Source organism: Alligator sinensis, unplaced genomic scaffold, assembly GCF_000455745.1.
Source record: "Alligator sinensis unplaced genomic scaffold, ASM45574v1 scaffold825_1, whole genome shotgun sequence".
In the NCBI taxonomy this organism is placed as follows: domain Eukaryota; kingdom Metazoa; phylum Chordata; order Crocodylia; family Alligatoridae; genus Alligator; species Alligator sinensis.
Window position 1 is genome coordinate 92,401 of NW_005843420.1, and position 27,421 is coordinate 119,821.

The 27,421-nt window shown below is 48.8% G+C and overlaps 2 protein-coding genes across 4 annotated transcripts in view; both read left to right on the forward strand.

Moving 5' to 3' along the window:
• The window catches only part of LOC102374873 (olfactory receptor 2G6-like), a 5,463-nt gene extending 3,668 nt beyond the window's left edge, over positions 1-1,795 (forward strand). The window contains exon 2 of the mRNA XM_014527307.1: positions 888-1,795. Within this exon, the coding sequence (XP_014382793.1) occupies positions 888-1,795 (908 nt within the window). The remainder of the gene's footprint in view (positions 1-887) is intronic.
• Positions 1,796-13,746: 11,951 nt separating this feature from the next.
• The window catches only part of MGAT1 (mannosyl (alpha-1,3-)-glycoprotein beta-1,2-N-acetylglucosaminyltransferase), a 26,926-nt gene continuing 13,251 nt past the window's right edge, over positions 13,747-27,421 (forward strand). Inside the window, exons 1-3 of one of the 3 annotated variants that reach the window (XM_025195169.1) lie at positions 13,747-13,968; positions 14,486-15,130; positions 22,051-22,147. The gene's annotated coding sequence lies outside the window, so the exon portion shown is untranslated. Of the gene's footprint in view, positions 13,969-14,485; positions 15,131-21,314; positions 21,332-22,050; positions 22,148-27,421 lie in introns of those variants that run through there. The other 2 variants (XM_006038643.3, XM_025195170.1) reach the window with 2 other exon arrangements.

Genomic DNA, 27,421 nt, shown 5'->3' on the forward strand with positions numbered 1-27,421 from the left:
CCTACACAGGGGATCGGACTCGATGATCTATTGAGGTCCCTTCCAACCCTACCATCTATGATTCTATGAACCTAGCATCTATGAAATTCCTTTTTCAGCATGTGTGTCCTAGTCTACCACCAATAAAAGCAGATTCATTTATCTATGAGCTATCCACTGCCAGGCATATAGATCCCATTTTCCGATTATTATATTTACTTGAATCTAAGACAGCCCTGAATTTAAGATGCCCCCCCAATTATTAGATTGTAGACATGGAAAATTATAAATTTGTTTTAATTTTCTTGGCTAGAATCTAATTATGGAGGGTCCTCTTAAATTCATCCCTCCCACCACTGTCACAGAGAACAGCAGTGGCAGCGGAAGCAGTGACTAGGGGACAAGCAGCCTGCCCCATGCCCCTTGTCCCCCACATATCCCCTCCATGCCTGCCCCCATGCCACTCTTATCCCCAAGCACGCCCACACACATCATACACCCCTTCCCCACGCTCTCCCATGCACCCCCTGCCTGCCACATGAGCCATGCTGACCCTGTCCACAGCCACAGCAGTTTGCCTGGCTTGTACTTGAGTCTAAGACAAGAAGTTTTTCTCTCCATGCTGAATTGGGGGTGGGCACCTCATCTTAAATGTGCGTCAATGTGGTATGTGCTGTAGATGACCCCTGAGATCTGTGACAACTCTTATTCTATGATCCACTTTTCTGTAACAAAACGCACAGAGATCTCACTGCTCGCACCAATTGGGCCTGATAGTCTGTAAAACGCCACAAGTGGGAATGATCCCTTCTGAGTAAACACAGAGCTGTCGGTGAATATTTCCCTTCCGCTCTACAGCTGCTCCTTTCAACCTTACCTTTGTCCTTTCTCCCAGCAGGAAGAAAGAGGCAATGGGAGCTCCCAGGGAGTGTTCATCCTACTGGGGCTTTCTGACAAGCCATACCTGGAGAAGTTGCTCTTTGTGGTCTTTCTGATAACCTACATCGTGACTTTGCTGGGGAACCTGGCCATTATTGTGGTTTCACGCTTGGATCCTAGTCTCCATACGCCCATGTACTTCTTCCTCAGCAATCTCTCTCTCCTGGATATCTGTTACACCACCAGCACTGTGCCTCAGATGCTGGTTAACTTCCGGAGCACCCTCAAGACCATCTCCTGGGCCGGCTGCGTGGCGCAGCTCTTCATCTTCCTTGGCCTGGGGTCCATCGAGTGTGTCCTGCTGGCAGTCATGGCCTATGACCGATATGCAGCCGTCTGCCAGCCCCTGCGCTACACCAGCATCATGAACCACCGCCTCCTAAGTGGCATCACCAATTCCCTTGTGCAGACTAGCCTGTTGCTGCGCGTGCCCTTATGTGGACGGAACCGGGTTGACCACTTCTTTTGTGAGGTGCCAGCTCTTCTCGAACTGGCCTGTGCCGATACCTCCACCAATGAGATTGGGCGGCTTGTCGCCTCTGTGGTGTTGTTACCAATGCCTCTGGGCCTTATCCTAGTCTCCTATGGCTATATTGGAGCTGCTGTAATGAAGATCCGCTCAGCTGAGGGCAGGCGCAAGGCCTTTAATACCTGCACTTCCCACTTAATGGTGGTATCACTTTTCTATGGCACAGCCACCTATATGTACATGCAGCCCCCATCCAACAAACCCCATAACCAGAGCAAGATGGTTTCACTTTGCTATGGTCTCATCACCCCAATGCTGAACCCCCTGATCTATACACTGAGGAACAAGGACGTGCATGGGGCCCTAAGGAGAATAATAGGAAAGCAGTTCTGGATGCAGAGGACATAAGCCAGAAAAAGGAAATGGGACTGCCTGGCTTGAGTTACATGGAAATTGGATAGAGAGCCTTCTCCAGTTGAGGAATGGTTCTAACCTGGTCCAAAGTGAGGCGGACTGAAGAATGAGAAACTTGTGTTTTCTTCTCTAGGTCATTATTTTCAACAAGTCCTTTCCCTAAAACAGACTCTGGGAGCCCAACCAGCTGCTGGGCCCAGCTCAGTAGTGCCTGCCAGTTTTTACTGTCTGCAAGTTGATGTGTGTCTGAAGAGAAATAATCTCAGTGGAGGGCCAACCCCAGTATCCCCAGGAGGCTGCTGCAGCTGACATCTTTTTCAGAGGGGGTGCAAGTGAGTACCCATCCAGCATGTCTTGCAGTGGACAAGTGTGTCAGGGAGTGTTTGCACTCATGCATTGGGAGTTTCAGGGATAGGTCACCTGTCACTGGAGGCATTTTCATTTTTTTGCTTTCCCTTCTCTCCTAAATATGAGTCCAGTAAGGGTCAGTAGCCTGCACTTGGCCAAACTCTGCAGTGTGCTTGCCTGACTTGGGTGCATGCATGTACGTGTTTGGAAACATACTTTTGGGTTCCCAGAGACTGGCGGGGGGAGAGGGGAGTGATGAAGGGATGGAGTTTTAAGCAGTGAGAACACAGCTGGTTGTTAGAAAGACAGATTTTACTGAATAAACAGTGCAAGGGAGCTCATTGATAACAAGTGTCAGCAAAAGTGTGTTGGGGAACGGCGATCGAGTTCTGGTCATATACCAGAGCGGCCAGTTAATGTGTAGAGAGAAGTAACGTTTTCATGCAGTCTGGCACCTGAAAGTGCTCTACAGCTATGTCATAATGCACATGCACAGCTGCAGAGTGCTTTTAAAATGGCCAATTGCATGGAAAAGTAACTTTTTCAATCAGGTAATGAGTGAAGGGATTCTAAATTAGACTGCCATAGGGAACTTTTATTGCTGCCAGGGTTACATGTCACGCCCCTGGTTTGCCACAGGGAGGAGGTAGAGTCTCCTCCTTGTGCCACCATAGAAGGAAGGGAAGAGCACAGCCCCGGGAGGGCCTGGCCAGCATCCGCACCCCCAGGGAGAGGGTCCCCAGTGCCTGATGGCATCGCTCAACAAGTCCTTTCCCTGAAACAGACTCTGGGAGCCCAACCAGCTGCTGGTGCCTCAGGCGGGCAGGGAACCAAGCCCAGAGACACCAGCTGGCCCCGCTATCAACCTCCCAGAGCAGGTTACAGAGCTGCCTGCCTCCTGGCCTCAGCCAGTGCATGGAGGCTCAGAGCCCCCACCAAACACTGAACATCTGTTGACTTTCCATGACACTGTAACTTTAAATGCTTTGTGTAAAGTGCTTAAAGTTAGAGCATGATCAATAACTTCTGTAAGCGCCCCTACAGTAGAATGGGGGAGAAGCAATGCCATAGGAGATGCCCAGAGGACTGGCCAGACCCACTGCAGGGAACATTTGGTGTCAGTGCATCACTGATCCCGTTCACAGGGAACTGGTTCAAGAGTACTTTATTTTCCAGGGTGGTTGTCACCATGTTGGTCTACAGCCATAGGCCAACAAGGTTCTTTGGGTAAGTGTGATATCTTTTGTTACACCAACTAAATAATTGGGAAAAATGTTCTTTGCAAGTTTCCGAGCACAAACACCCCTCTTCTGGCATAGGAAGAGTCTCACAAATCACCAACAGACTCTTCCTATGCCTGAAGATGCGTGTTTGGGCTTGAAAACTTGCAAAGAACATTTTTCCAATTCCAACTGTCTCAGAAGTGGACTAGCCAAGTTCACCAATGACACCAAACTTTGGGGTAAAGCGTCTACACCAGAGGATAGGCTGGTGATCCAGGCCGACCTTGACAAGCTTAGAAAATGGGCGGATAAAAACCTGATGACATTTAATACAGAAAAATGCAAGGTACTCCACCTCGGGAGAAAAAACCCGCATCACACTTATAGGCTCAGCAGTGTTACGCTCACTAGCACCACGGCCAAAAGGGACTTGGGGGTCATGATTAACCACAAGATGAACATGATCCACCAATGCAATGTCACAGCTGGTAAAGCAAACAAAACTCTGGCTTGCATCCATAGATGCTTCTCAAGTAAAACTCAGGATGTCGTCCTCCCGCTGTACTCAGCCTTGGTGAGGCTGCAGCTGGAGGACTGCATGAAATCTGGGCTCCACAATTTTAAAAGGATGTGGAGAAGCTTGAGAGAGTCCAGAGGAGAGCCACGCGCATGATCAGAGGGCAGGAGAACAGGCCTTATGATGAGAGCCTGAGAGCCATGAGACTTTTCAGCCTGGAAAAGTACAGGCTCGGGGGGACCTAGTGGCTGCCTGTAAGTACATAAGGGGTGTACATCAGGATCTGGAGGAATGCCTGTTCACCAGAGCGCCCCAAGGGATGACAAGGTCCAATGGTCACAAACTCCTCCAAGACCGTTTCAGGCTGGACATAAGGAAAAACTTCTTTACTGTTCGAGCCCCCAAGGCCTGGAATAGACTCCCTCCTGAGGTGGTGCAAGCACCTACTCTGGACTCTTAAGAAACATTTGGATGCTTATCTTGCTGGGATCCTTTGACCCTAGCTGACTTCCTGCCCTTAGGGCTGGGGACTGAACTCGATGATCTCCCAAGGTCCCTTCCAGCCCTAATGTCTATGAAATCTATGAACTGTTTAGTTGGTCTAATAGAAGATATCACACCTACCAAAGAACCTTGTCTGCCTTATTTTCCAGGTCCACTTTTGAACCATTCCAGACAGATTTAAACTAGTATAACAGACTTGTCCAATTTTTTCTGCACTCAAGGCACCCCATGACAGACTTGTGATGTCCCTCTGAAAATGTTAGCACTTAGTTTTCACTCACTTTTTTACTATAGAAAAATAATAGAGCAATTCTCAATTGCAAAGAATTCAGAAAGACAGTAATGGGTCAGGGTGTTATGACATTATGGATTCAAGATTTAAGATCTCTGCGTTTATTTTGCAATCATATTTGCACACCTAATATGCCTAACTCTGTGTGGCAGCCTTGAAAGGTTCTCAGGGCACCCTGGTTGAGAATCACTGCTCTGTACTTTGGGAAAGCAGGTCTACCTCCGATCCACTTCAGCTGCAGGCTTAGCAAACATAGCTGCTCTTACTGCCATCTTTTGGCAGAAACATAAAACTGAAAATTATCTCCGCTCATATTTACTGATTAAATAAAAACCGCAACTAGTTTGCCCATATCATAGAATAAATGAGCCACCTTTGCCCTGCTTCTGCTCTCTGTCATTTTATCTATGTGGTCCGTGTCATTTTTTTGTTGGGCAGTAGGGCGAAAAGCATTGGGAATGAAAAAATAAAAAGAAAGAGCACAGGTATGTGGAAAATGTACATATGGTAAGTACTTAAGTTATCCACTAGATAAAAAACAGAGTCCCACACATTATTGCTTTTGTAGCATGAATGAGTATGACATGCCAGGGGCCTCTTCCATCCTTCCATCCCCCTGTGTGTCAGGATGCCCTGCAACCCCATACCAAGATCTCACAGCTTACACTTCTGTGTACTTCTCCCACCCACACACGGGGCTGCCATTCTCTCCACCGCGCTAGAGGCTCTGTGTGCACGCAAAGGAGCCACCCTCCAATGAAGCCCGAGCCAAGTGAGCTAGGACAATTTGAGTAAGAGTTAGTGTCGGGGCTAGGAAGAGGAAGTACAGCTCTTGACCTCCTTCATGACTTAATGTAAATCACACCCCTCCCTTTCTGTGCCTTTCATCCTTTGCCAGCGTACAGTGCTCTTTATGGGCAGTCTCATATGTCTCTATGCAGCACCCAGTACAGGGAGGCTCTGATCTCAGCTTGATGCAGGGAAGGTCTCTTCCCGTGTTTGTGAAGCATCTGGCAGAATGAGGCCATGATCTAAATTGGGAGCTTTGGGTCTTGTTAAGTGTAGAGTCAGAGTGCGTCTGAGAGGGGGATTTGTGTGTGGGTCTCTAGTGAGGAGCTATGGAAGAAGCCTCTTTGTGAAGGAATGCATGGATGCTCCAAATCAATGAGGGTGAACACCGTGCTGGAGGTGGAAGAGCATTGATGTAGGTTAAGGGGGTTAGGAGGTAGATTTTCAAGACAGGTTGGCAGTTAATTCAGATAGCCATTTAGTAGGATTGGTAGTGGGAGCTGTACACATTTAAATTGCATAGGTGATATTGTAAATACTGCTAACAATCTTGTATGCCTATATATTTTTGAAAATATCTTCCTGAATTCCTCCATCTTTCAGGGTATATCCTCGTTGTACACACAAAAGCTAGCTTTAATTTATCTTGGAATCAAGTATCAATGAAGTTATGGTGACATGATGTAACAGGATAGGTGCCTCAGCAGCGGCTGTGCTACCCCCTTCATGGTCACTCTCTGCTCCTCTTCTGATGTGGCTTTAGATACCCCCATCTACCCTTGCCCATGAATGACATGTGACCTTGGCACTTGGCAGGGCACGGTGGTGGCAGAAGCCTGGCGGTGGTAAGCAGGGGAGCTCCCACAGATGCCGCCAGCATTGTCAGCGGTGGAGTTCGGGGTGGGGGGTGAAGGGGAGCAAGTGCTGACCAGAGGTTGGCAACCACCCGCAGACACCGCCAGCAGCATCAGCGGTGGCCAGCAGGGATCACAGACTTCCCACAGATGCTGCCGGCAGTGTTGGCAGCAAGGTTGGGAAGCGGCAACCACCTGCAGGTGTTGCCAACAGTGTCAACGGCGCCTTTTGGTAGGGGATGCACCGCCACACTACGCATCGCCTCTGCTCTATCCTGCCATGCCTTGATGCTCTTAATAAAATTTGGGAAGGGAGGCTGTCCCAGGGCCCTAAAGCAAGCTTCATGGGCCAGCAGATCTCCTCAGATCCTTTGGGACTCACTGCAAACTTCACACTTAATAGGCCAACCAGGCTCATACATGTCCCCTAGGACATTTATTGCCTTAGGGATTAATCACAGCCTCCAAAACTCCCCTACAGCCATGCCCATGCCTTGAGGGTATTTCCAGCCATACTTAAGTGAGCACCTTGCCCCATGCCACCAGGCTGCCTTAGACCTCCACTCCCTTGTTGGGTCCTTGGCCTTCTCAGCTTCCAACCCCACTTCTCTGGCTGGTCCCTTTGGCCTTGACCCACCGCACCAGGCCTGGCTTCTCAGGCTCCGACCCTTGTCTCACCCTCTTGGGCTCGTATTTCCACCCTTCACAGGTTCATGGTCCCTCTGGCCTCCAAACTCTGCCTCTCTGGGCTGTGGCTCTCTAGCCCTTTCTCTGCCCATCATGAACTGTGGGTCCTTGACCCCAAGTTTGCATCTCATAGGCACTGGGTCCTTGGCCCTGTCTATCTCTGTTGCTTTCTCTACTGGTGGGCCATTGGCCCTGAGTCTTGCCCTCTTGGCAAAACTGAAGCTTGCACCCAGCTCCAGCAAGCTCATGCCTCTGTGGCCCTCTGGGACCTCCATATCCCGTCTTTTGAGTCCCACCTGGTCCACCGGTTTAAGCTATAAACAAAAATCATAAGCCGAACAGCTGCAACACAAATTACTCCATTCTGTTCATATACATCCCTGCCATACCTGCAGGTCCCCCATCAGCTCCAGAGACCTCCTGGCAGATTTCTGCAGGCTCCCAGCTTCAGAGCTCTTTCCCCTCCAACAGGGCCAAAATAACCACTGTGGTTCAGTCCTGGGCCTATGTATCTCAGACCCTTCCTGTTCCCAGTCAGGTAACCTCCCCAGCTGCTCACAGCTGCTTTCTGATTAGGCTTGCTGGCTTCACCCCATGGTAGCTCACTGCTGCTGCCTGGCTGCTGCAAGAGTGTCTGGCCAGCTGAATTTGTGAGCAGATCCTGGAGCCAGCTGCCACTTTCACCGGCTGAACCATCCCGTCCCCGCCTCTGATTGACCAAGGGGTCCCCGCAATCTCACCCCTCCATGCATTTTTCCAGATGACCCAAAAACCACAGCTAAATTACCCTGATTAAGCCTGGGGAAAACATTAATTTGGACATTATTAAGCATAGATTAATGGCTTCCCGGACTTCCCAAGGTAATTAAGCCATGGTTTTGGGCCATCCCCAAGCTGGACCATGGTCCCGGGCTGGCTGTGGCAGGCAGCCGGAAAGCTGCAAGCAACTGCACTGAGGTCCACAGACCCCCAGCAAAGCTCATTGCCAGCGGCACGTGTGTGCATACAACAAGCTGTGCCGGGGCTCCATGGACCCAGGTGCAGCTGTCTTCCCTCTTCTGACCACCAGCCAGAGCCATCCTGGGACCATGGTCCAGATACTGTGCAAAATTCCCCGCCCCCTGCCCTGGAACTGGGAAAAATAGGGGTCACCCACCTCTGCAGTTATGAATCTTAGGAGACAGGAAGGCCAAGGCAGGCCAGGCAGATAATGTGCAGCCTTTAAGGTTCTGCCCACACAGGAAGCTGACTTTGCAAGAAGGAGACGGGAGCTTTTGGAAGTCATCCCCCAGCACTGGTATCCATCAAGCAAGAATAACACACAAACACACACACACACACACACACACAGAGGTAGTCAATCTTTCAGATATTACTCTCAGTATTCAGTATTGATCTAAACCCTAAAATGGTATTCCATCTCTATTTAATTTGAATGTAGATAAAAAGTTCCCTAAGTTTCTGGATTTTTGCTAGTTCCATTCAAACTTGAGCCTCTTCTTGATTTTTTGCGGAGGAAAAAAAAACTGTTCTGAATCCTCTCTCCAGATGATGTAAGAGGTAAATGGAGCTATTAAATTCTCTGAGACTAACTTTGCCCCTAATTTTTGCCATTTTTCACATAAATTATCAAACAGTCATATACAATCCCTGCAGGTATGCCCATTTTCTCTATAATTAATAAGTAGTGACCTAAAATCACTTAATAGTATTTGCAAATAAAAGTTACACCAGCTCTAATGTTCTCAGTATTTCAGTAGTAAGATTACAGAACTCAGAAAGAGAAGTAACATGTTCACTGAAAGCTGTCTTCTGAGCCAAAGTTAAGGTTTTTGAGCTTTTGCTTTTTCTTGGAGTGTTTAAAGTGACATTTCATCTATTGAAATTGCTTTAAGATAACACATAAATAGTGCAGAAGCAAGCTGCCTTCTTTACAGTCTACCTTACATTGCCATTTCTGTGTTCCTTAAGTCTCATCTTTCATTAATAATAGAGATGAAGCTTATGCCTCACATGGGGCTGGTTCTCAGCAGGTATAAACTGACAAACATACTTGAATGCCATATACAGACCTAGGCTGATTTCCAGTAGCTGAGAAATTGTGACATATTGCAGATTTCATTTAAAGCAGGTACATCAAATGAATGAAGAATCTCTAGCCAGATTTCATTAGCTTAACTTTTCTGACACTAAAAGGAGACAGTAACACATTCACTTCTAGGTTCACTTGATGAAAAGGGTCCAAGATCCCTTCTAAGCTTAAAAGCTCTTTGCAGCTGCTTATGAGAGTTTGTTTCAGCAAAACCTTCAATAGGATTTCCAAATACTGCCTGGCTCTGGCATTCACTGGAATTCAACCTTTACATGGCTTCAGAGCAAGGGCCGCCCTAGTGCTTCTGCCCTCTAAGCTGCCCTTTCTTTCCCCCAAACAAAACTAACTCAGGCTGCCTCGCTTCCCTCCAGTCAACCCCATCTATGCAATGTTTGTCAGCAAGAGATAGTTAGCCACATAATCGAAGCTAGGCAGAAGACAGGGCAGATTTACCCCTTATAAATAAGGGACTTCACAGCCTTATGCTTGTTGGTGTCATTAGGCATAGATATTTCAGTCTTCCATGTATTTGGCCAGGTCCCAAACAGAAATTTCCAGGCTCAGTCCCTGGAGCTGATGACAGTTTTAGAAATCACTGGTATCCAAGAAGAGAGAATTGAATGTCTTGGTTGTAGCATGCTGAATAATTGCAACTCCATCTGATGTCAATAGAAGCTGCGGGTGCTCATCCCATCTGGAGAACAGGCCTTTTGGGTCTATCCAAAGTACTGTGAGAGTGATTCACCGCTGTTAAGGTTCCATTTAAATTTGCTTTATAAGCCTAATGTTGGTTCCCCTTGTAAAGCTGACCGGTGACATTGCCCTAAGCAGTGAGAGGCTAGGTTTGTGACTGAGAAGCAGCTTTTCTACAAAATCTGGACTTACGTAGACAATGAGTTCTTAAGTATTAGAAGTTCATTACAGTTCAGGATTTTTTTCTTTTTTTATTCTCAAGAAAAGGTCTTTTATGTGGGAGTATGTGTGTACTAGCCTGAGCCAACCTTTGGCATTCCGGTTACTAAGCTGCCAACTGCCCTGTATTTGTTTTTCTGGAGGAAGCATGACGGCCCACATGGATGAGTCATGGCAGAGAGCTGGGCATCCTTCCATTGCATGTAGACATCAGAGCTTTGCACTGCACACAAAGCCATTATGTAACTGCAAGAGAATGGCTTTCTCCTGGCAAAAGGAGCATGGCTCCTTCTGCTGTTTGAAGGAGGCGTGAGTCCTTTTGAGCACTAGTGGAGAACCAAGCAGTGGGTAAGACCTGCCTTATTTTCTTGCCGCTTCTGCTTTCTGCTAAGGAAGCAAATGTGATTCCTATTAGTGAGGTTTGGAGCCTGCAGAAAGAGCTCCCAGCTCTTGAAGCTGCAAAGCAGCCAGTACCCATGATCAAAGCAATGGTTTATTGAAGAGATCTAAATTGACAGGATGCCCAAGCTAGGGAAGACCTTTATTTGCTTTCTGTGTCATGCTCTCCGGATTGTCCTGGAGTGTGTTGCAGAGGGTTCTGGATCCCTCTTGTAATGGTCTACAATGGGGTCATCCATCTGGCAGCCCAGGGGCCTCTCTCCATTGCTGCACAATGCTGCAAACACGCACTCTGCAGGTAGATAACATGAGCCATTTGAGGAAGTGGCACATAAAAATAACAAACACAGATAATGTCTGCAAATGACATTATTCATAGTAAATATATATAGTAATATTGCAAATAGGAGGTACTCCATTTGTCAAGGAAAGGCCTTATGTATACAGTGAGCAGACCATGTACACATTTGGCAAGAATGGTTCATTCAACTAACATAGAGTATAGGGATAATAAACATATACTATGTCTGCAGCCTCCCTGCCGCGTGATGTAGCACATGTGCTATGCAAGCAGCAAGCAGGATTGTACATCCTTCAGATAAGATATGCACGTTCAGCAAACAGATGCCATAAATTTGGTAAATACTGTATATGCAGCAAACATGCACTACAGCAAACACACATGAATGGAGATACATGCAGAATAAATGCAGAGCTAAAAGGAATAGAAATGAAATTCTCTGCCAGATGCCGGGTCTGTGCTGCAAATCAGTCTAGCTCTTTAAAAATGCCCTAGAAGCCTAGAACCAGCTTTTTGCCAGGGCTGGACAATAATCTCTGAGGCACGTGGAGAAATATGCAGGTGCATGGAAACTCGTGATCCCTTGCTACTGTGACTTTTAGAATTTGCCTGAATAATCTTATTTACATTCCAGTTTAGGAGAAAACAAAGTCCATGCCCGAGAAAGTGCTTAGCAAAGGATTTTTTGTCTAGTGTGTGACCTTTGCATTATTTGGAAAAGGACCTGCAGATTACTTTGGGATGGTTAGGCTTGCTTAGCAGGGAATTGCTCCTTGTATGCATCTGAAAGGTAGCAGAGGAAGCAGGTGAAATGGCTAAAGGAATGGCACTAGGAGAGAGGATTCCTGGGTTCTGTCCTTAGGTCCATGACAGAAGGAGCTGTAATGGTTAGAGCAAGTAGAAGAGCTGGGAATCAAGCCTCCTGGGTTCTGGTCTTAACACTGGGAAGTTTGGTGGGGGTTGCATTTAATTCCCATTAACTAAAATTATATATTACAATATGAGAGCAGTTACAAGACAATAACCATAATCGCTATACCAATATTTTTCAACCTGTGGGTCATCACACAAAAGTGTGTCGCAACAATACATGAAAGGGTTGCGAACAAACTTTAAAAATGGATTCTCCTTTAAAAGAGGGAAACCATGGGAAACTGTGGCTTTTCCCCCGCAGGCTGGCGGCGTTCCATCCTGCGAGGGGCTGCTTGGGCCTCCCCCCCATGCCCCACACCGCGCCACCCCACACACTCAGCCCCTGCCCCACACCCTGGGGGCCTGGCGGGAAGCTGGTCGGGAACGAGGGGCACTGGGTTGGGACTGGTCATTGATGTTTACAAATGGGTCATGATACAAAAATTTAGACTGGACATTAGGAAGAACTTCTTCACAGTTAGAGTGGCCAAGGTCTGGAACGGGCTCCCAAGGGAGGTGGTGCTCTCCCCTACCCTGGGGGTCTTCAAGTGGAGGTTAGATAGGCATCTAGCTGGGGTCATCTAGACCCAGCCCTCTTTCCTGCCTATGCAGGGGGGCGGACTCGATGATCTATTGAGGTCCCTTCCAACCCTAGCATCTATGAATCTATAAAAAAAAAGGTTGAGAACCACTGGGCTGGAGCAATGGCACTGGGAGGATTCTCGGGTGCTATCTGTAGGTCTATGACAGGAAGGAGATGTAATGGTTAGAGCACACAGAAGAGCTGAGGGCGGTGTTGCCAAATCTTGCAAGAAAAAAAAGCGACACTGCCTTTAAAAACAAACCCAACCCATTTGAAAGAAAGGGAATGTGGAGGTGCTGCAATTCTCAAAAAAGTAAAGCAACTTTAAAAAAACAGAAAAAAAACCAGGCCCAATTCCACTTATTATAAGCAGAGTTGACAACACTGGCTGAGAGTCAGGCCTCCTGAGTTCTGGTCTTAACACTGGGGAGTGAGTGGGTGTGTGTTCTGGTCTTAACACTAGAAAGGCGTGTCTGCACATGCATGTTCACACTGGGAAGGGTGTGTGTGTGTGTGTGTGTGTGTGTGTAACAAAAGTCATAGATTGCAATATGATAACAGTTACAACAATAATGGTAACAATACTAATACAGCAAAGCACCTGACCAGGCAGAGACATAGGGCTGGGCAGCTAGAAGCCCACCTGGCCAACCTGGTGGCAGGCATTTGGAGACTGGCAATGCTCTTTGGGTCCAGTGGACAGTACTATGGGATTTGGCTTAGGGCCCTGCCCCTGTCCCCACTGAAGCTATGCACATGCACATGTACACACGTGTGCAGGCACAACCATGATCACATGCAAGGCTGCCGGGGGCTAGGTGCAGGGAAAGGCGGTGAAGGCAGGGGAAGGACCAGCAGGGCAAGCAAGAGCGGGCAGGAGAAGCGGAGTGAAGTCAGAAATGAGCTAGGGGGTCCTGGAAAGGGGGCGGAGTTTGCATGAGGGGGCGTGGTCAGAGCTGCGGAGGTGGAGCCGGGGCTTTCCTCCCTCGCATCTCTCCGGCCCTCAGGGTCAGACTATTTCCACCAGCGGGGGGGGGGGGATGGGGGAAGAAATGATGAAAGCCTCTGTCTCCCGCCTGCGTTGATATGGTGAAAGGGGAGGGGCACGTCACAGCGCGGGGAGGAGGAATAGCCTCTCATTCCTGTCGGAGACATGAAGTGAATTTACAGCCCCCCATCAGGGACAGAATTGGACGGTCCAGCCCCCGCTCTTGACTGGGAGGCGGAAGAGCCCATTCCACTTAAAGGGGGGAAGGAGAGGGCGCATCAAATAACTGTCAAAAGGTCAAAGCGAGAGGAATGCTTCAGGACAAAGGCCCTCAACGGAATAGAAAGCGGCTCAGCCAATCAATTTGAAGTCAAACTAGCGTCTCTTCTGCAAGCAGGGTTCCCGCTCCCCCCCCCCGCATCCCGAATGGTTCGCTCCATCGCGAGTGCAGCCAGAGGAGGAGGAGCGGGGGGCGGGGCCCGGCGGGGGGCGCGGGGCGGGACGTTCGGTTGCTATGGGTTCGCTTCCGGCGGCGGCAGGCGGAAGTGGCTGGAACCTGGTGGCCGCTCCGGGTCGGGTCGGGGGGGGGGAGCCGCCGCCGCCGCCTCGGGATCCCGGCGGGACGGGACGGGAGGAGATGCCCCTTCCCCCCCCCAGGCAGGGGCGAGGAGGAAGGCTCCCCTCCCGCTCCTGGCAGACGCAGCAGGCAGGCAAGAGCGACGGGGACGGGCAGAGGCCGGGAGGGGCCTGGCGGGGGGTCCCCGCGGTGAGGAAGGAGAGAGGCTTGGCCGGGGGGGGGGGGTCTCGTGGCAGCAGGAACAAGAGTGGATGTGGAGGGAGACACTGGGTTGAATGGGCCACTTGGGGGAGGGGGAGGCTGGGTGCATGTGGCGTAGGAGCAGTGGGTTGGGGGAGATACGGGGCGGAGGTACCCTTACGGAGAGGGGTGCGGTGCAGGTTGACCCAGGGAAAAGGGGGGCGAGGAAGGAACATGTCCTGCATGGACCCCGGGAGGGAAAGCTGTTGAGAGCGTGACTCTGGTCGGCCCTGGCTGCGAGAGAGTAGCTGGGACTCGGGTGGGAATAGAGAGCAGAAAGATGACTTCCAGCTAGACTTGGGCTTCTGCGTGCGTGTGGCAGGGAGAGGAGCAGGACCAAGGGAAGCGGGTCTAGGTGGCACTCATCTTCTGTTGCCAATGGGAAGGTAAGGTGAGCTTGTCAGTTTTCATGGGGAACAGCTGGGGACATGAGCCTTTTTCTAATACAAGTGTATGTGTTATACAGAGCCAAGACCCTAGCTAAAGAGGACGTGAACAGAGACAAGGACACAACACCAGACCTGCTTCCCAGTGGCAGGAGTAGATGACCAGGAGCTGAAGGGCTCTTACAAGACGGGACATCAGGAGCTTGGCTTGCGCCTGAAAACAGTGGTGCATAGAGGGACACTGACTTGTGGCCTGCAAGCAACCGCTTTCTGGAGACACAGATGTGTGAGGACAAGTAGAGCAACTGAACAATTATGGCAGTGGTACAGCCTGGCCTGCAGGCAACCTGGAGTGACATCGGCGGGGAACAGTAAAAGCCAGGCACACACCTACACTTCTGTCCTCTTCCCCAGAGACCCACAAGGCCACAATGTCTTGATATTTCTTGGAAGGTGCTTGAAGTTCCCTCCGGGCTGGGGAGACAAGTACAAAACTCGCCTGTCTCTTGCAGGGGGGAAAGCTTGCAGTGAGAGTGTTTGCTTCAGGCTGGAAAACGGGGAGCCAAACAAGTTATTCAGTGGCTGGAGAGACCTGTTCCTTCTCTTCTCTTGCACTGAGTCTTCACACAGGGCTCTGGAAGGGGGAGGGGGGAACCCGGAGACCCCCCTCCCCCAGGAGAGAGCCAGACACTTATACACCAATCCCCCGAGCCAGAACAGATCAGGTGAGGCTTGTTTATGATGTACTTTCTAACTTAGGAAAGATGCTAAGTTTTTTCTTCCTGCTCTTTCCAATCTCTTGTCCTTTAGCCTGCAATAGAGACTCTTGGCAAAAGATCTGGGAAACGATGATGTGTTGCCTTTTAAAGGAACCTATTTGGATGGGTAATCGATGGATGTTGCTGCTGCTGCAGGATTTCGAGACCAGTGGCTTTGTAAATTGAAGGATTGGAGATGTTTCTAGGAATAAGCAAAGCATTTCTAAGACACATCAGCAATAGGCCCCTCTGGGGTTTGAGGCATAAGATGATTGACAGCTGTCCTGCCATGGAATTATATTGCACAGCTAGGTGTGTGATGTGTTGTGCTTTCCCCTGGTGTGTTCACTGCTGGACAGATGGGAGTGGATGCTTCTATTTCTTTAAATCAGGATTCTCAACTGGGTTTCTTTGGTACCCTGGCCTTAAGATCCTTTCAAGGGTGCCATGGGTTGCCACATAATATTAGCACTGTAAGGTGTACAAACTTGATTCACAAGATATAAACCCACAGATTTCACATAGGAATCCATAGTGTTGAGAACATTCTGACCTGTTTGGGTCTTTCTGAGTTACTTGCAACAGAAGAATTGCTCTATTATTTTTCTGTAGCTAAAAAACAAGTGAAAGGCAAGAGCTGGCATTTCCTGAGGGGTGCCTCAAATCTAAAAAGGTTGAGAACCACTGCTCTAGATAGTCCCATTTTGCTCACATGAGGTCCTGGAGCACTTGAAGGGGATGGGCCCAGTGGTTTGTTCCAAGGAGGCACAGTTTTACAATCTTCTTTGCTGAAATATCCCATCAGTGGCACTTTGGGCTCTGGTTTTGTTCCCCAGCCTGCTAATGACCCCATCCCCACCCGCCCAGCCTGCCTGGCTGACTTAAAGTTGTCTCTTGTCTGGGATATGCCTCACTAGAGAATCCAGCACCGTGTTGCAGCTAACTTGGTAGGGTGGTTTTGCTGGAGAAGAACAGTGACAGCAGGTTTAATTCCCCCCTGCTTTGCACTGTGCAATCAAAATATGTCATCTTTTCTGTCATTGGATGTCGCTTGTCTTGCATAAAAAGGCTTCTGTCTGTCTTCCTCTCCACTTTGGATACATCTTGGGTAACAATACTGCCAACTACATCTGTGCACACTGATATCCCCAGCCCTTTGAATTGGTGTACTAGATGGATGAGAAGAAATTTCAAGGTCATTTGTTGAACCTTTGATTTGATTGCTGAAAATGACAATAGTGCAAGCTACTGTAGAGTGCATCCCTGTTAGGATCTAAATTGAGGCCATACCTGCTTGTTTCATGAACAAGTGACTGAGCATCAGATGGAAATAATGTTAATTAGAGCAATAGTTTAGGGAAAAGCTCTGTACCCCATTTCTCTGCCCATGCATGCCCCCTTCCCTGAGGTTGTATTGCAGTTGATATCCCATGTAATAAGGCTCATCCATCCTACAGTGTGTGGGGGCTGCTGAGATCTGATTGTGTTTGAGCTTTATCTTGCCCGAGATGGAAATAGTTTACTGGGGGATTATTGGGGTGGGGGGGAGGGGGGTTTGGTGGCTAGGAGTACGCACATTCCCCAGGCTTTTCTCTTTCTCAGTACCTAATAATAACAGTAATAGAATAAAAACCAAAGAGGGTATTTTGTGTAGTGGACTTCAAATTTGAACCCCGCACAGTGTTGATAAGAAAGTAAGAGTCTTTCTTTACAGAAATAGGGAGGCAGCACTAAATAATGTGTTCGGTCAAAGCTTGTTCTCCTTTTCTACTTATCACCTCTGCTTCTGATTACCTCCATGCTTTAACAGGAGCTGAGAGTGCTTGTAGATCTTGAAAGTTAGGCTATTAAGCCTTACCATGGGAGCAAGAGATGTGTTTTCAAATCCATCTATGAATTTCTTTAATGCTAGTGCTGTTTTTTCATGTCACTAGCCCTAGAACATGTCTAAGAGAATATTCTGTTCCAGTAGTCTCAAACGTCTCTCATTTTGTAAAATTAATTTTTGAAGGGGGGGGGGTGTTCGGGGGATGGTGGATATGGATGGATTTATTCAAAAGCAGTGGCAGATTTAGACTGCATATATTTTGTATTTTGTGTGTGTGTGTCTGTCTGTATGTGTATATATATTTTTTTTTAATTCACTTGCCCTAGCTAGTAGTTACTTAGTGGTTGTTCAGGCAGCAGTGCTGTATGATGGCACTTTGGGGGTTCTAAGTGCTGGAATGATTTGTCCTGCACATGATGGCATGGCTGGGATAGCTTTAGGATGGAAGAGCACTCTAGAAATACAAGATGGGATTCTGTATGCATGGCAGGACCTACAGCAGTGCTTCTCAAACTTTTCCTCAACATGACCCCATTTCCTCAGCATGGCCTCATACTCCCAACACACAGTCCCCCACCCCCCAGGTGCTCCAGGGCTAGGGCCCGCAGCCCCCTGTCCACCCCCCAATAGCACCCCCCCCCTGGCTGCTGCCTGTGGGAGGCAGTGGCAGCTGCAGCCAGAACAGAGTGCAAAGCGTGGCTCCCCCCACCCATGGGTGGCATGGCCGGAGCAGACCCCATTGGGCAGAGAGGGAGTGGGGTGCATACTGCTTGCTGTGGGCTTGGGGCTCCCCGCCTTGCTGCCCTCCCTCCGGGGGCTTCGCTGCTCAGCGGGCAGGCCCCAGCATGGGAGGGAGCACCATGCTGCTGTGGTCGCCAAGGTGAGGCGCCCCCTGCCCGCCCAGTAGCAGTGGAGGGGGGGCACAACTCCACACCACTGTTGCTGTTGTGCCTCACTTTGGCGGCTGTGATGGCACGGCACGGCACTCCCTCCTGTGCCAGGTCCTGCCCACTGAGCACACACATGCATGTGGCACCCCCTGCCTCCGATGGCCCTCCCCTGCTCCCCCCAGCCCCAAGCAGCCCCTTGCAGGCTGGAACTCTGTCAGTCTGCAAAGGGAAACCCACATTTTCTTGCATTTTTTTTCACTCTGGAAAACCCAGATATGTGTTTACCATGACCCCATCTGCTCATGATGCAACCACATTTGCGATCACAACGTACAGTTTGGGAACCGCTGACCTAGAGGCTCTTATATCCTGGGTACAGCCTTTACAAAGCAATTGAGGACCAGTCCAGGGGTGGGCAAAATGTGGCCCAGGGGCTGGATGCAGCCCATCAGGCCATTCTTTCCAGCTTACGGGGCCCCTAAAAAATTTAGGAAATTAATAATTATCTGCCCTGGGCTGCCTGTCATGTGGCCCTTGATGGCTTGCCAAAACTCAGTAAGCGGCCCTCTGCCCAAAATAATTGCCTGCCCCTGGACCAATGACTGCCCTGCAGATATCTTGGCCTAAATATCACAGACTTGTAGGGAAGGAAGGGTCATTCTTCCCATTTTTACAGTGGGGGGGGGGCAGCAAGGAAGCGATTCACTGACTTGCCCATACTCTCACAAGGAATCTGGGACAAAGCTGAGAACTGATCCTGATTTCCTGACTAGACTGGCCAGTGTTTACTACTACAAGATCAGCCACCTCCTCTGCATTAGTAACTTTACAGTGTTGGGTCTAAAAGACTTGATTGCTCCAGAATTGTATGTTTGTCATTTCTAAATGCTTTGGCAGCTGGGTGTGCTAAGTGTATCATGACCACAGCAAGCAAAATTAGCTTAAATTATTATCTCGAAAGGCTTTAGTGATTTAATGTGCCTCCATCTGTTATTAAGAGGTGAAGGGGCGGGGTTTCAGGCAAGGTTTGCTAACAAATGGCGAGTTGGCGTGACAGAGAAATCCAAGGAGGCTGTTCCGGGCGGTGGGAGGTGAAGAGGGGAAGTTTCTCACACCTGCAATAGGCAAGGGAAAGTGCTGAATGATGAGGGCTTCAAAAACATTAGCCCTGTCAATCTCTTCAATCCTAGTCTGCAGTCTCTACTGCTTTTTCTAGCATTATGTTCCCTGCACACCCAGCTCTGCTGGTGTCCCCTAAACCTCTCCAACAGTGTCCTGCTATCCCAGCCTACCCTACAATACAGTTCTACCAAAGCCCCCCAATCCTGACATGCAACCTCCTTGCTATCTCAGCTCCGTTCCTCGCCTCACACAACTCTGCAGAACCCCCTCAGTCCTTTAGTTAATGTCTCGCTCTCTTTTTCTCTTATTTCCTCTTTCTCTCTCCAGATACATTAACACCTACCTCCTTGGGCCATGGCTTTCCTCTTTCATAGAATCATAGAAAATAAGGGCTGGAAGGGACCTCAGGAGGTCGCATCTAGTCCAGCCCCCTGCTCAAAGCAGGACCAGCCCCAACTAGATCATCCCAGCCACGGCCTTGTCTAGCCTGGTCTTAAAAAGATGGAGATGCCAGCACCTCTCTGTGTAATATGGTCCAGTGTTTTTCTACCCTTCCAGTGAAAAAATTCTTCCTAATATCTAATTAAGCTTCCTTTGCTGCAACTTGAGACTGTTGCTTCTTGTTCTGTCACCTGTCACCGCTGAGAACAGTCCAGCTCCATCCTCTTCCGAACCCCCCTTCAGGTAGCTGAAGGTTGCTATTAATTCCCCTCTCAGTCTTATCTTCTCTAGTCTTCTAGTCTCTTCTCTTTCCCAGGAGTGGCAGGCCAAGACAGAGAGGGATCCTTTCTTGCTGCTTTTACAGTGATGTTGTCAGCTTGTTCCTGGTCTGCAACAAGGCGCATCCAGGGGAATTCTTTGTCCAGTGCACAAAGGATAGGGAAAGGGCCAAGAGCCAGGCTCTCCAGCCTTGGAGGCATTGTCAACTTTAAACCATGTAAGTGATGCTCCTCTCTGCCCTACAAAGAACTGCATTGGGAAGGTGATCTGGGTCAAGTCTGCCGAGTGTATTAGGTTAATGTTGGGATTGCTGGGAATTGGAGGCTGCCCTTACACCGCGTTGGACAAGACTTGATTAATTGAGTCTGCTGGAGCATAGTAATTACTGCACTCCAGCCAGCCTCCATGTCTCGTGTATCAGCGTCCCTGTGCTTCAGAATGGCAGCAGGATCACTTGAACTAAAGCTCATTGAACAAACTTTAGTTCAAGTGTCTCCACCACTCTTTTGAGGCGCGGGGACAGTGATACATGAGACGATGCAGCGCTTTAATTAGAGCGGCTCTTGGAGGCAGGAGTGGTGTGTTGTCCCACACCAGTGGCATAAGCTGGCACAGGAACCTCTTGCTGTGGTCAGTTGGCCACCAAGGTATTTGTATGTGAAGACTAAGCCTCTCCTACTGTTGTATGTGTAGCCCAGTTGGTGGCTCGTCCTTCCATCGAGCTCAGGAAAATATCCCAGAAAGAATCAATTAAAGCAAGCATGTCTTCCAGCTGAGGCGCCGTGGGGAAGTTGCCTGGATCTTCCCAGAATTTAGCAATATACTGTGTTTTATGTCTTTCCCTGTTAGAATTGGGCACAGCGCCCGATTGCTTTGCATGTTTAATAGCTAGTATAGTCTCTTCCTATCTGTGGCACCTTGAGGCAGTTGAGCAGGGCAGATTCCAGACCCTAATATACATGATGGTCAGGATGGCTCCCTTACCTGCTGTTTGGTTGATAGTAGACAGAGGTAGTTAACGTTGTTAGTCTGAAGTCAGGCAGAAGGCAGGGAGGGATGATATTTTAGAGCCTCTACCCAGCCAAGGTACAGTAAAAGCTTTGTTATCTGGCACCCACAGGGAATGGAGGGTGCCAGATAACAAAACATGCTAGTTAACGGAGCAGACTGAACAGGCGTCTTTGCCCGTTTGGGCCGTCGCCCCTCCTGTGGGCCCCAAGGGACAGAGAGGGGAGACCCGCACAGGTGGCTATGCCCTGGGCTGTGGGGGCTTGGCAGCACAGGCTGCTTTCCCCCAGGCCGTGGGGGCTTCGCAAAACCAGATTTGCCACGGTGGGAACTTCTGGTTTCACTTTTCCCTTACAAGCTGGCATCCCAGTTAACAGAGCATGCCGGCTTGTAAGGTGCTGGATAACTTGGCTTTCACTGTACTACCATTCACTGCCTTCTGATTAGCCTATTAGTGAATCGCTTGGGCAGCGGGACTACAAGTGATGGGAAGAAAATGAGGTATCAGATTCCCCTGGAACGGTGAGCAGCTATGAAGGAGGTTTCTGGATCGTGCTGGCCCTGATCAAGCTGCCTAGCCGTGTCAGGACATGTGTCAGGGTATGAGTGTCATGAGCCATGTTGACATGGCAGCTTCCCTGGCTCCCCAGTTTCTCCCTCTGCCCATACCACTTATAAACCAGTCTGCTGCTTTAAAAAATAGTCTCACAAGGAAACCCGCATCCTGAAATGCTAGGGCAGTTCCCAGCTTCAGCAGCCCCTTTTCTGGGCACCAACACAACAGGATGGGGAGGGGGACCGTGCCAGAAGGCCCCAACTGGGAACAGGAGCCAAAAGGCACCAGCCCCTCTCTCATCTGTTTCCCACTCTCACAGACCAGGAATGTGTATCCTATGGGCTATTTATCTCTGGCTGCCTCTTCCAGGTTCATACCTGCATCCCTGTGTGCTCTAACCTTGGCTGAAATCCACAAACTGTTTTCATGTGCAGAATAGCTCCTAGGCACTGCGTGTGTGTGGCTGGGTTGGAGTGGCCCCATGTGCCAGCCAGTGCCCCCAGTCTGGGGCTGGATAGAGGGGAAGGTCCCCTACCCTCTTAAACTAGCCAGATCCTGGTGTCTGTTCCTCTTCTGTGTAAGCAGCAGCTACCAGTCTGCAGCAGCAGGTCTAGGCTGGGTAAGAGCACCTAATTATCAGCCCAAAGGACCTGGGGTGTGTCTGTGCAAGAGGGGAGTTATTGCCGCTGCCCTTCCCAGAAGATTAGTACTAACCTAGCATAAGATCCTAGGCTGTGCTTCTGACTGTGTTCTTCTCTTGAAGGGGTTTATTCTTGTTGGGGATTGGCCTGGATTAAAATGAGTGTCATGGAGAAGAGGGCAGGAAGAGGCATTCAGGCTTCCAGCTTGCCACGTGTAGGGTGAGTTGATGTGCCTTTCCTCCTTGGGGGACCTTGTATTTGCTGTGCTCCACCAAGGTGGATTTGATTTAAATCAAATTGATTTAAATCATTATTTAAACCATGTGTCAGGAAGCCTCAATTTAATCATTCTTTCCTATCAAAAGTGCATTCTTGTTGTTTAATATCCTTTATTCATTTAACTTCTTACACTTTGCACTTTTAGAGAGAGGCCAGGGCTTGATTGTGTGTATACAAATCTGAAAGAGACAATAGGGCTGATGGGTGGGTAATAATCGGGTCTGCTCTCTCTCATCTCCATATACTGCTGTTAACAAGACGTTATCTCTAGCTTAGGCCTGAAGAAGGGTGCTTGTGCCCAAAAGCTTGTGAACAATTTTTCCAACTATTTAGCTGATCTAATAAAAGATATCACATCTACCCAAAAAACCTAGTCTGCCTGATACCTGGAGGCACAAATCCAGCATTTGAGAACTAAAACTAAGCATCACAGAGATGCTTAATGGGATCTAGACTGAGCACTGAGTCCCATTGGGTAGAGTGGTTTTCTTTAACATTTTCTAACCTATAGCTGGGCTTCTGGGAACCCCATAAGATTGGGCCCCTAATATAGTCTATGGCCTGTTGTGACCTATTTATAAAACTTCTAAAAAGGTTACATGAATATATTGTCTCAAATAGTATATGATTAGAAGTTATGATCGCTATTCCATGATGATATCTTTAAGCTTTAACATATATTAAATTAAAACTATCTTTATATAAAGTGTTTTTTTTAAAATCTTAACAAAAAATCAAAAGATATGATTGAATCAAAAAAAGATGATTGAAATAAAAAATCTGATTCTTTTTATTTATTGATTTTTTTATTTTTTATTTTTTTTTTAAATCATTGATTTTTATCCACCCTATGCTCCACCACTGGAGAAGCCACTAAAGCACGAGCGGGCAAAATGGCAGATCCAGCTGGCAGCCCCAGCAGCACCTGCCCATGCCACTGCAGCTGGTTTCCACAGAGCCCCCAGGAGCAGCAGTGCCCTACCAGCACTGCTTGGGCCAGTCTGCATGGAAACGCTGTCCCCGCGCTGTCACAGCCCCATCACTCCTGGGGTCTCCATGGAAATCAGCCACCGCAGTGGCTGCTGGGAAGTGGAGTCCACCACGGGCCCAGTCTAGCCTGCAGGCTGGACTTTGCCTGCCCCTATACTAAAGGCATTTATGATGGTCTGGAGAAACCTGTGCTAATGAACAATTAGCGTTCTTTTCAGGTGAGCAAAACAAGGTGTGATTCAGGGTGTGGCTTTCCCGGTCCCCCAGTGGGTAAGTGGCAGAGCCACAGATACACCCTTGATGCCCTTGCTCTTAAATCCACCCTGCTTTAACTACTAGTCATACCTCTCCCATTGTTCCCTTATGTCAGACTGGCAGAAACTATAGGGTTTTGGGCCTTCCTCTGTAGCATGGGGTGTAGTCTTTTTCTTAGGTTCTTGTATGCTCAAAAAATCTAATTATCTTCTTGTTGTTGCAGTGGCAGGACATTGCCAATGCTCTTGTTTCTGCAGTTTTTATCTGTGGCATGTTATGTAGTATGTTTCTGGTGTTTCAGTTATTGTTCCTTCCAGTTGTGGGTGAGGGCTCAAAGTGGCAATTTGGTAATCCTGTGGGTTACCAACTACCTATAAACACAGGGCACTAGACCAATAATCCAGAAGGCCCGTTGCTTTCTGAAGCTCCTGCTGAGCTTATCATTTGTGCAGGTTCTTGTCATCTCCAGTGTTAGTTCCCCTCCCTGGTCTGAATCTTTCGAAGTCTCCCATCTGGGTCCCTTTGACTGTTGATCTGAACACAGGAAACACCTTCCCCTTATCATGGAGACCTACTGTGCTCACTGGTTTCCTGTTTTCATCTTTGCTCACTTTTTGCATCTCTTCTCCACCCCCCGCAACAAACAGAAGTCTCTTGGACATGGGGCAGGTGGTTCTTCGGGTGCAGCTGATTTTCTTTCATGTTTGTCTCCAGCCTCAGTCTACTTTTCCAAAGACAATTAGATCTACTGCCTGGAGGGTTCTGTGCCCTTCTCAGCCTTGGTACAGATATAGCAAAACTCTGTGCTTGGGCCCTTGCTAATCAACCAGCCTTTGCCCTGGAGGAGGACCCAGTGCAGGGGAAAGAGCATGTGCTCCTTTGTCTCTGCCAGCACCATGAGCCACTCAGGTGAGAACAATGTGTGAAAACTAGATCAGAGTCCCTCTTCATTGCAGAGGGACTTTGGCCCTGTGAGCCCAGGCATTAGGATCAACCTTGCTTAGGTGTGAGCAGGCATATTGCAAAATGCTACTCAAATTGCTGTACCCTCAGCATCGCTGTGTGGGTTGGAGGGTGTATCTTGTGGGGCTTTGTGCTTGGGCAAACTCAGTTGCTTTGCTTCTTTCCCAAAGTATCACAAGAGAGCTTGTTGGTCTGTCTGGGCATACAAGGGGAAATCACCATAAAGCACTGAGCTCTCAGCAGTCAAGTTATTTAAACTGTTTTCTGTACCCTCCAAAGGATGAAGTGAAAATAGAGCCCAAATTCTATCTTGTGTTCCCGTCTGGGCCATCTAGCCTGGTTTGGGAGCAGTGTTGAAGTTGAATGAGAACACGAAAGGAAAAGAGTGGCAGAGCCTGAGCTAGTTCAGCAGAGAATGAGAACTGTGAAAGCATAAGCTGTTGTTACCTTTGCTTAACAATTTCATCAGCATGGAGCAGAGTCCCAAATCTTTATGGTAAGGGTCAGCAACCTTCAGCCCACAAAGAGGTTGGATCTGGCCTGTGAATATCCAGTGTAGCTCGCAGCTATGCCATGCTGTCTATCCCATCCACAGCCCACCCTGATATTCTCTTGTGCCTGTACTTACTTTTGCTGCATAGGGGCTGGAAATCAGCAGCAAGGGTGAGCACAGGCGGCTTGGGTGCTCCAGGGAACAGAGCTTTGCGGCCCATAGCAGGGTAGAGCCACCAGAGTAAGATATGAGTTTTGCAAGAAGGAAGACAGAGATCCTCCAGCTTGCTTTACATATCCATCCATCTTCAGGAGTGAGATGTGGGATGCTGAACAGACCTGATATAAACCCCTGATATGGGGAGATGGGCAATGACCCCCATTGCTCTCTGTACCATCCTGTCTGGTTCGAGCTCATTCTGGCACTGAGGCATAAGCCTGAGTGGGATCCAGCTTGCCTATTCGGCTGTTGTGCCACCATGATCAGGATTGCTGATACAGGCTTCTGTGCGCCTCTTACGTTTCATCCTGAAGGGTCCCCAAATCTCCCTCCACCATCTTATTTTTCCCTTTTAACAGAAATCTCTCACCTAGCACTGAAATACCTTGCCCCAGAGGTGACTGCACAAAAATTGCTTCTTCCACATTGAAATGTAACCACTGCAAATGGGTAAGGAAACAGGACCCGAAAAACAGGGGAATCCTAGTTGAAACAATGACGTATGTGTACAGATATAGATATAAGCTGAGCAGAGCTCAGTCATTCAGGTCTGTATGGCGCTGCCCCTGGCAAGTATCCTGCCTCTCAGATTTTTCAGCCTCAAGCTTCAGATACTCCCAAATCCATGGCAGGCATCCTATGTGTAAGCCCCAAACCCAGAGGCCTTGGAGATCAGATGCCCCCCTTGTCTTGCTTGCTCCTATGGCCTTTTAGCTAGGGACAAGTTAGAGGGAAAGCCTTAGAGCAGTCCCGCATCATCATGAATTGTGCAGCCAAAAATCCTCCCATTGGGAGACTATAGTAGATTCTCATAGGGGTGCATGCCCACAGTACAGTGGATAGGTTTGCATCCTCAACTCCACCATCTGGATACTCTACCGGCTTCTGATTCTCATCCTCCAGAGGCTGATAGCCTCGTACACCCACGTGGGAAAATGCATCGGGACCAGCTGACTTGCAGTGAGGTGGGCAAGTTCAAGGGAGGCACTGAAACCTAGGCAGGACATTGGGTGTGTGTGTTGGGGGGGATCCTGTGTACCTTTAGCATGCACTTGAGGAGGCAAGCAGACATTTCTGGTCTCATTTGAAAGGGAGAGCACCTTCTGGGCCACTGAAGTTAGCACTGATTTAAGAGGGTAGGGGAATGCCTTATGCTGGCACCCTTCCTCCAAAGCATGCAGCCTTTCCTGGAGGCTTCCTTTCCAAATTGACCTGGCCTGACCCAGTTTAACTCAGAATCCTGGCTCTGAGGTGGTGCAACTGTAATCAGCGTTTGCCTCTTAAGAAGTTTGGTGCACACACCTCTGAATTTCCAAATCTGAGCTGAGATCTGGGTTTGTGGGACGAGGAGGAGTGTTAAGGCAGGTTGGATACACCCATCTTGAATTGTTTCTCCATGCCCTGGCTTTTCAGAGGCTGTGATATAAAGGGATCTGTCTTGGCTTGGGCAGGGCCAGGGTAATTGGCTGAGAGCATGTTTTGGAGGTTAGCATCTGAACCCCACTCTCTTACCCTTCTCCATCCAGGAGTCTTGAGGAAAAACATGGTAGCCCAGCCTGTATCAGAAATTCCCAGATAATTTTCAAACGCTATGAAAACCTTAACAAAGCATGGATATGAGAGATCCTTTGTGCCTAACCTCTAACACCTGTTCCCAACCCTGATATGGACTGAAGCCTGTGCTTCCTATCAGGGAAAAGCCATCATCCCCGAGCCAGCCAGTTCTGACCCAGCACAGTATCAGATTAAATCGATTCCCTGGAGGTCGAAGTCCTGGTATCTCATTTGCCTTCTGGACCTTCTCCGTCCTTATGGTCTCTGGCAGGAGTCGCTGTTAATGATTAACACTCGTATGTAAAGAAACATGGCATTAAAAATCCACTCCTTGAAGCTGTGGGGTTTTCCTTTTCCTCTGATCATCTGGAAAGTTTTTTCTCTCCCCAATGACAGTTTCCAACCCTTCCTCAATGAAGTTCCACTTTGAGCCTGTGACCCGCTGTTATGTGTCCTTCTGGTTCTTGCACTTGGGCCATACTTTGCTCTCTGCCTTTTGGGCGGGTGAGGAGAGGCCCCTCTGATCTCAAACCTGGGTGGAGTTATACCAAGGTGACTGAGAGCTGAATCTGCTCTCTTCATCTCCCTCCTCCTCCTCTTCCCCCCCCCCCCCCAAAAAAAAATCATGTCAGCTTTTTTTCATTTCTTTATTTTCCCCTTCCTTTTCATCTTTCTTGCAGCTCTGGGTGTGCAAGGGTTAAAGTCTGCTCTGTTTCAGGCTGGGGGGGGGGGGGGGGCGC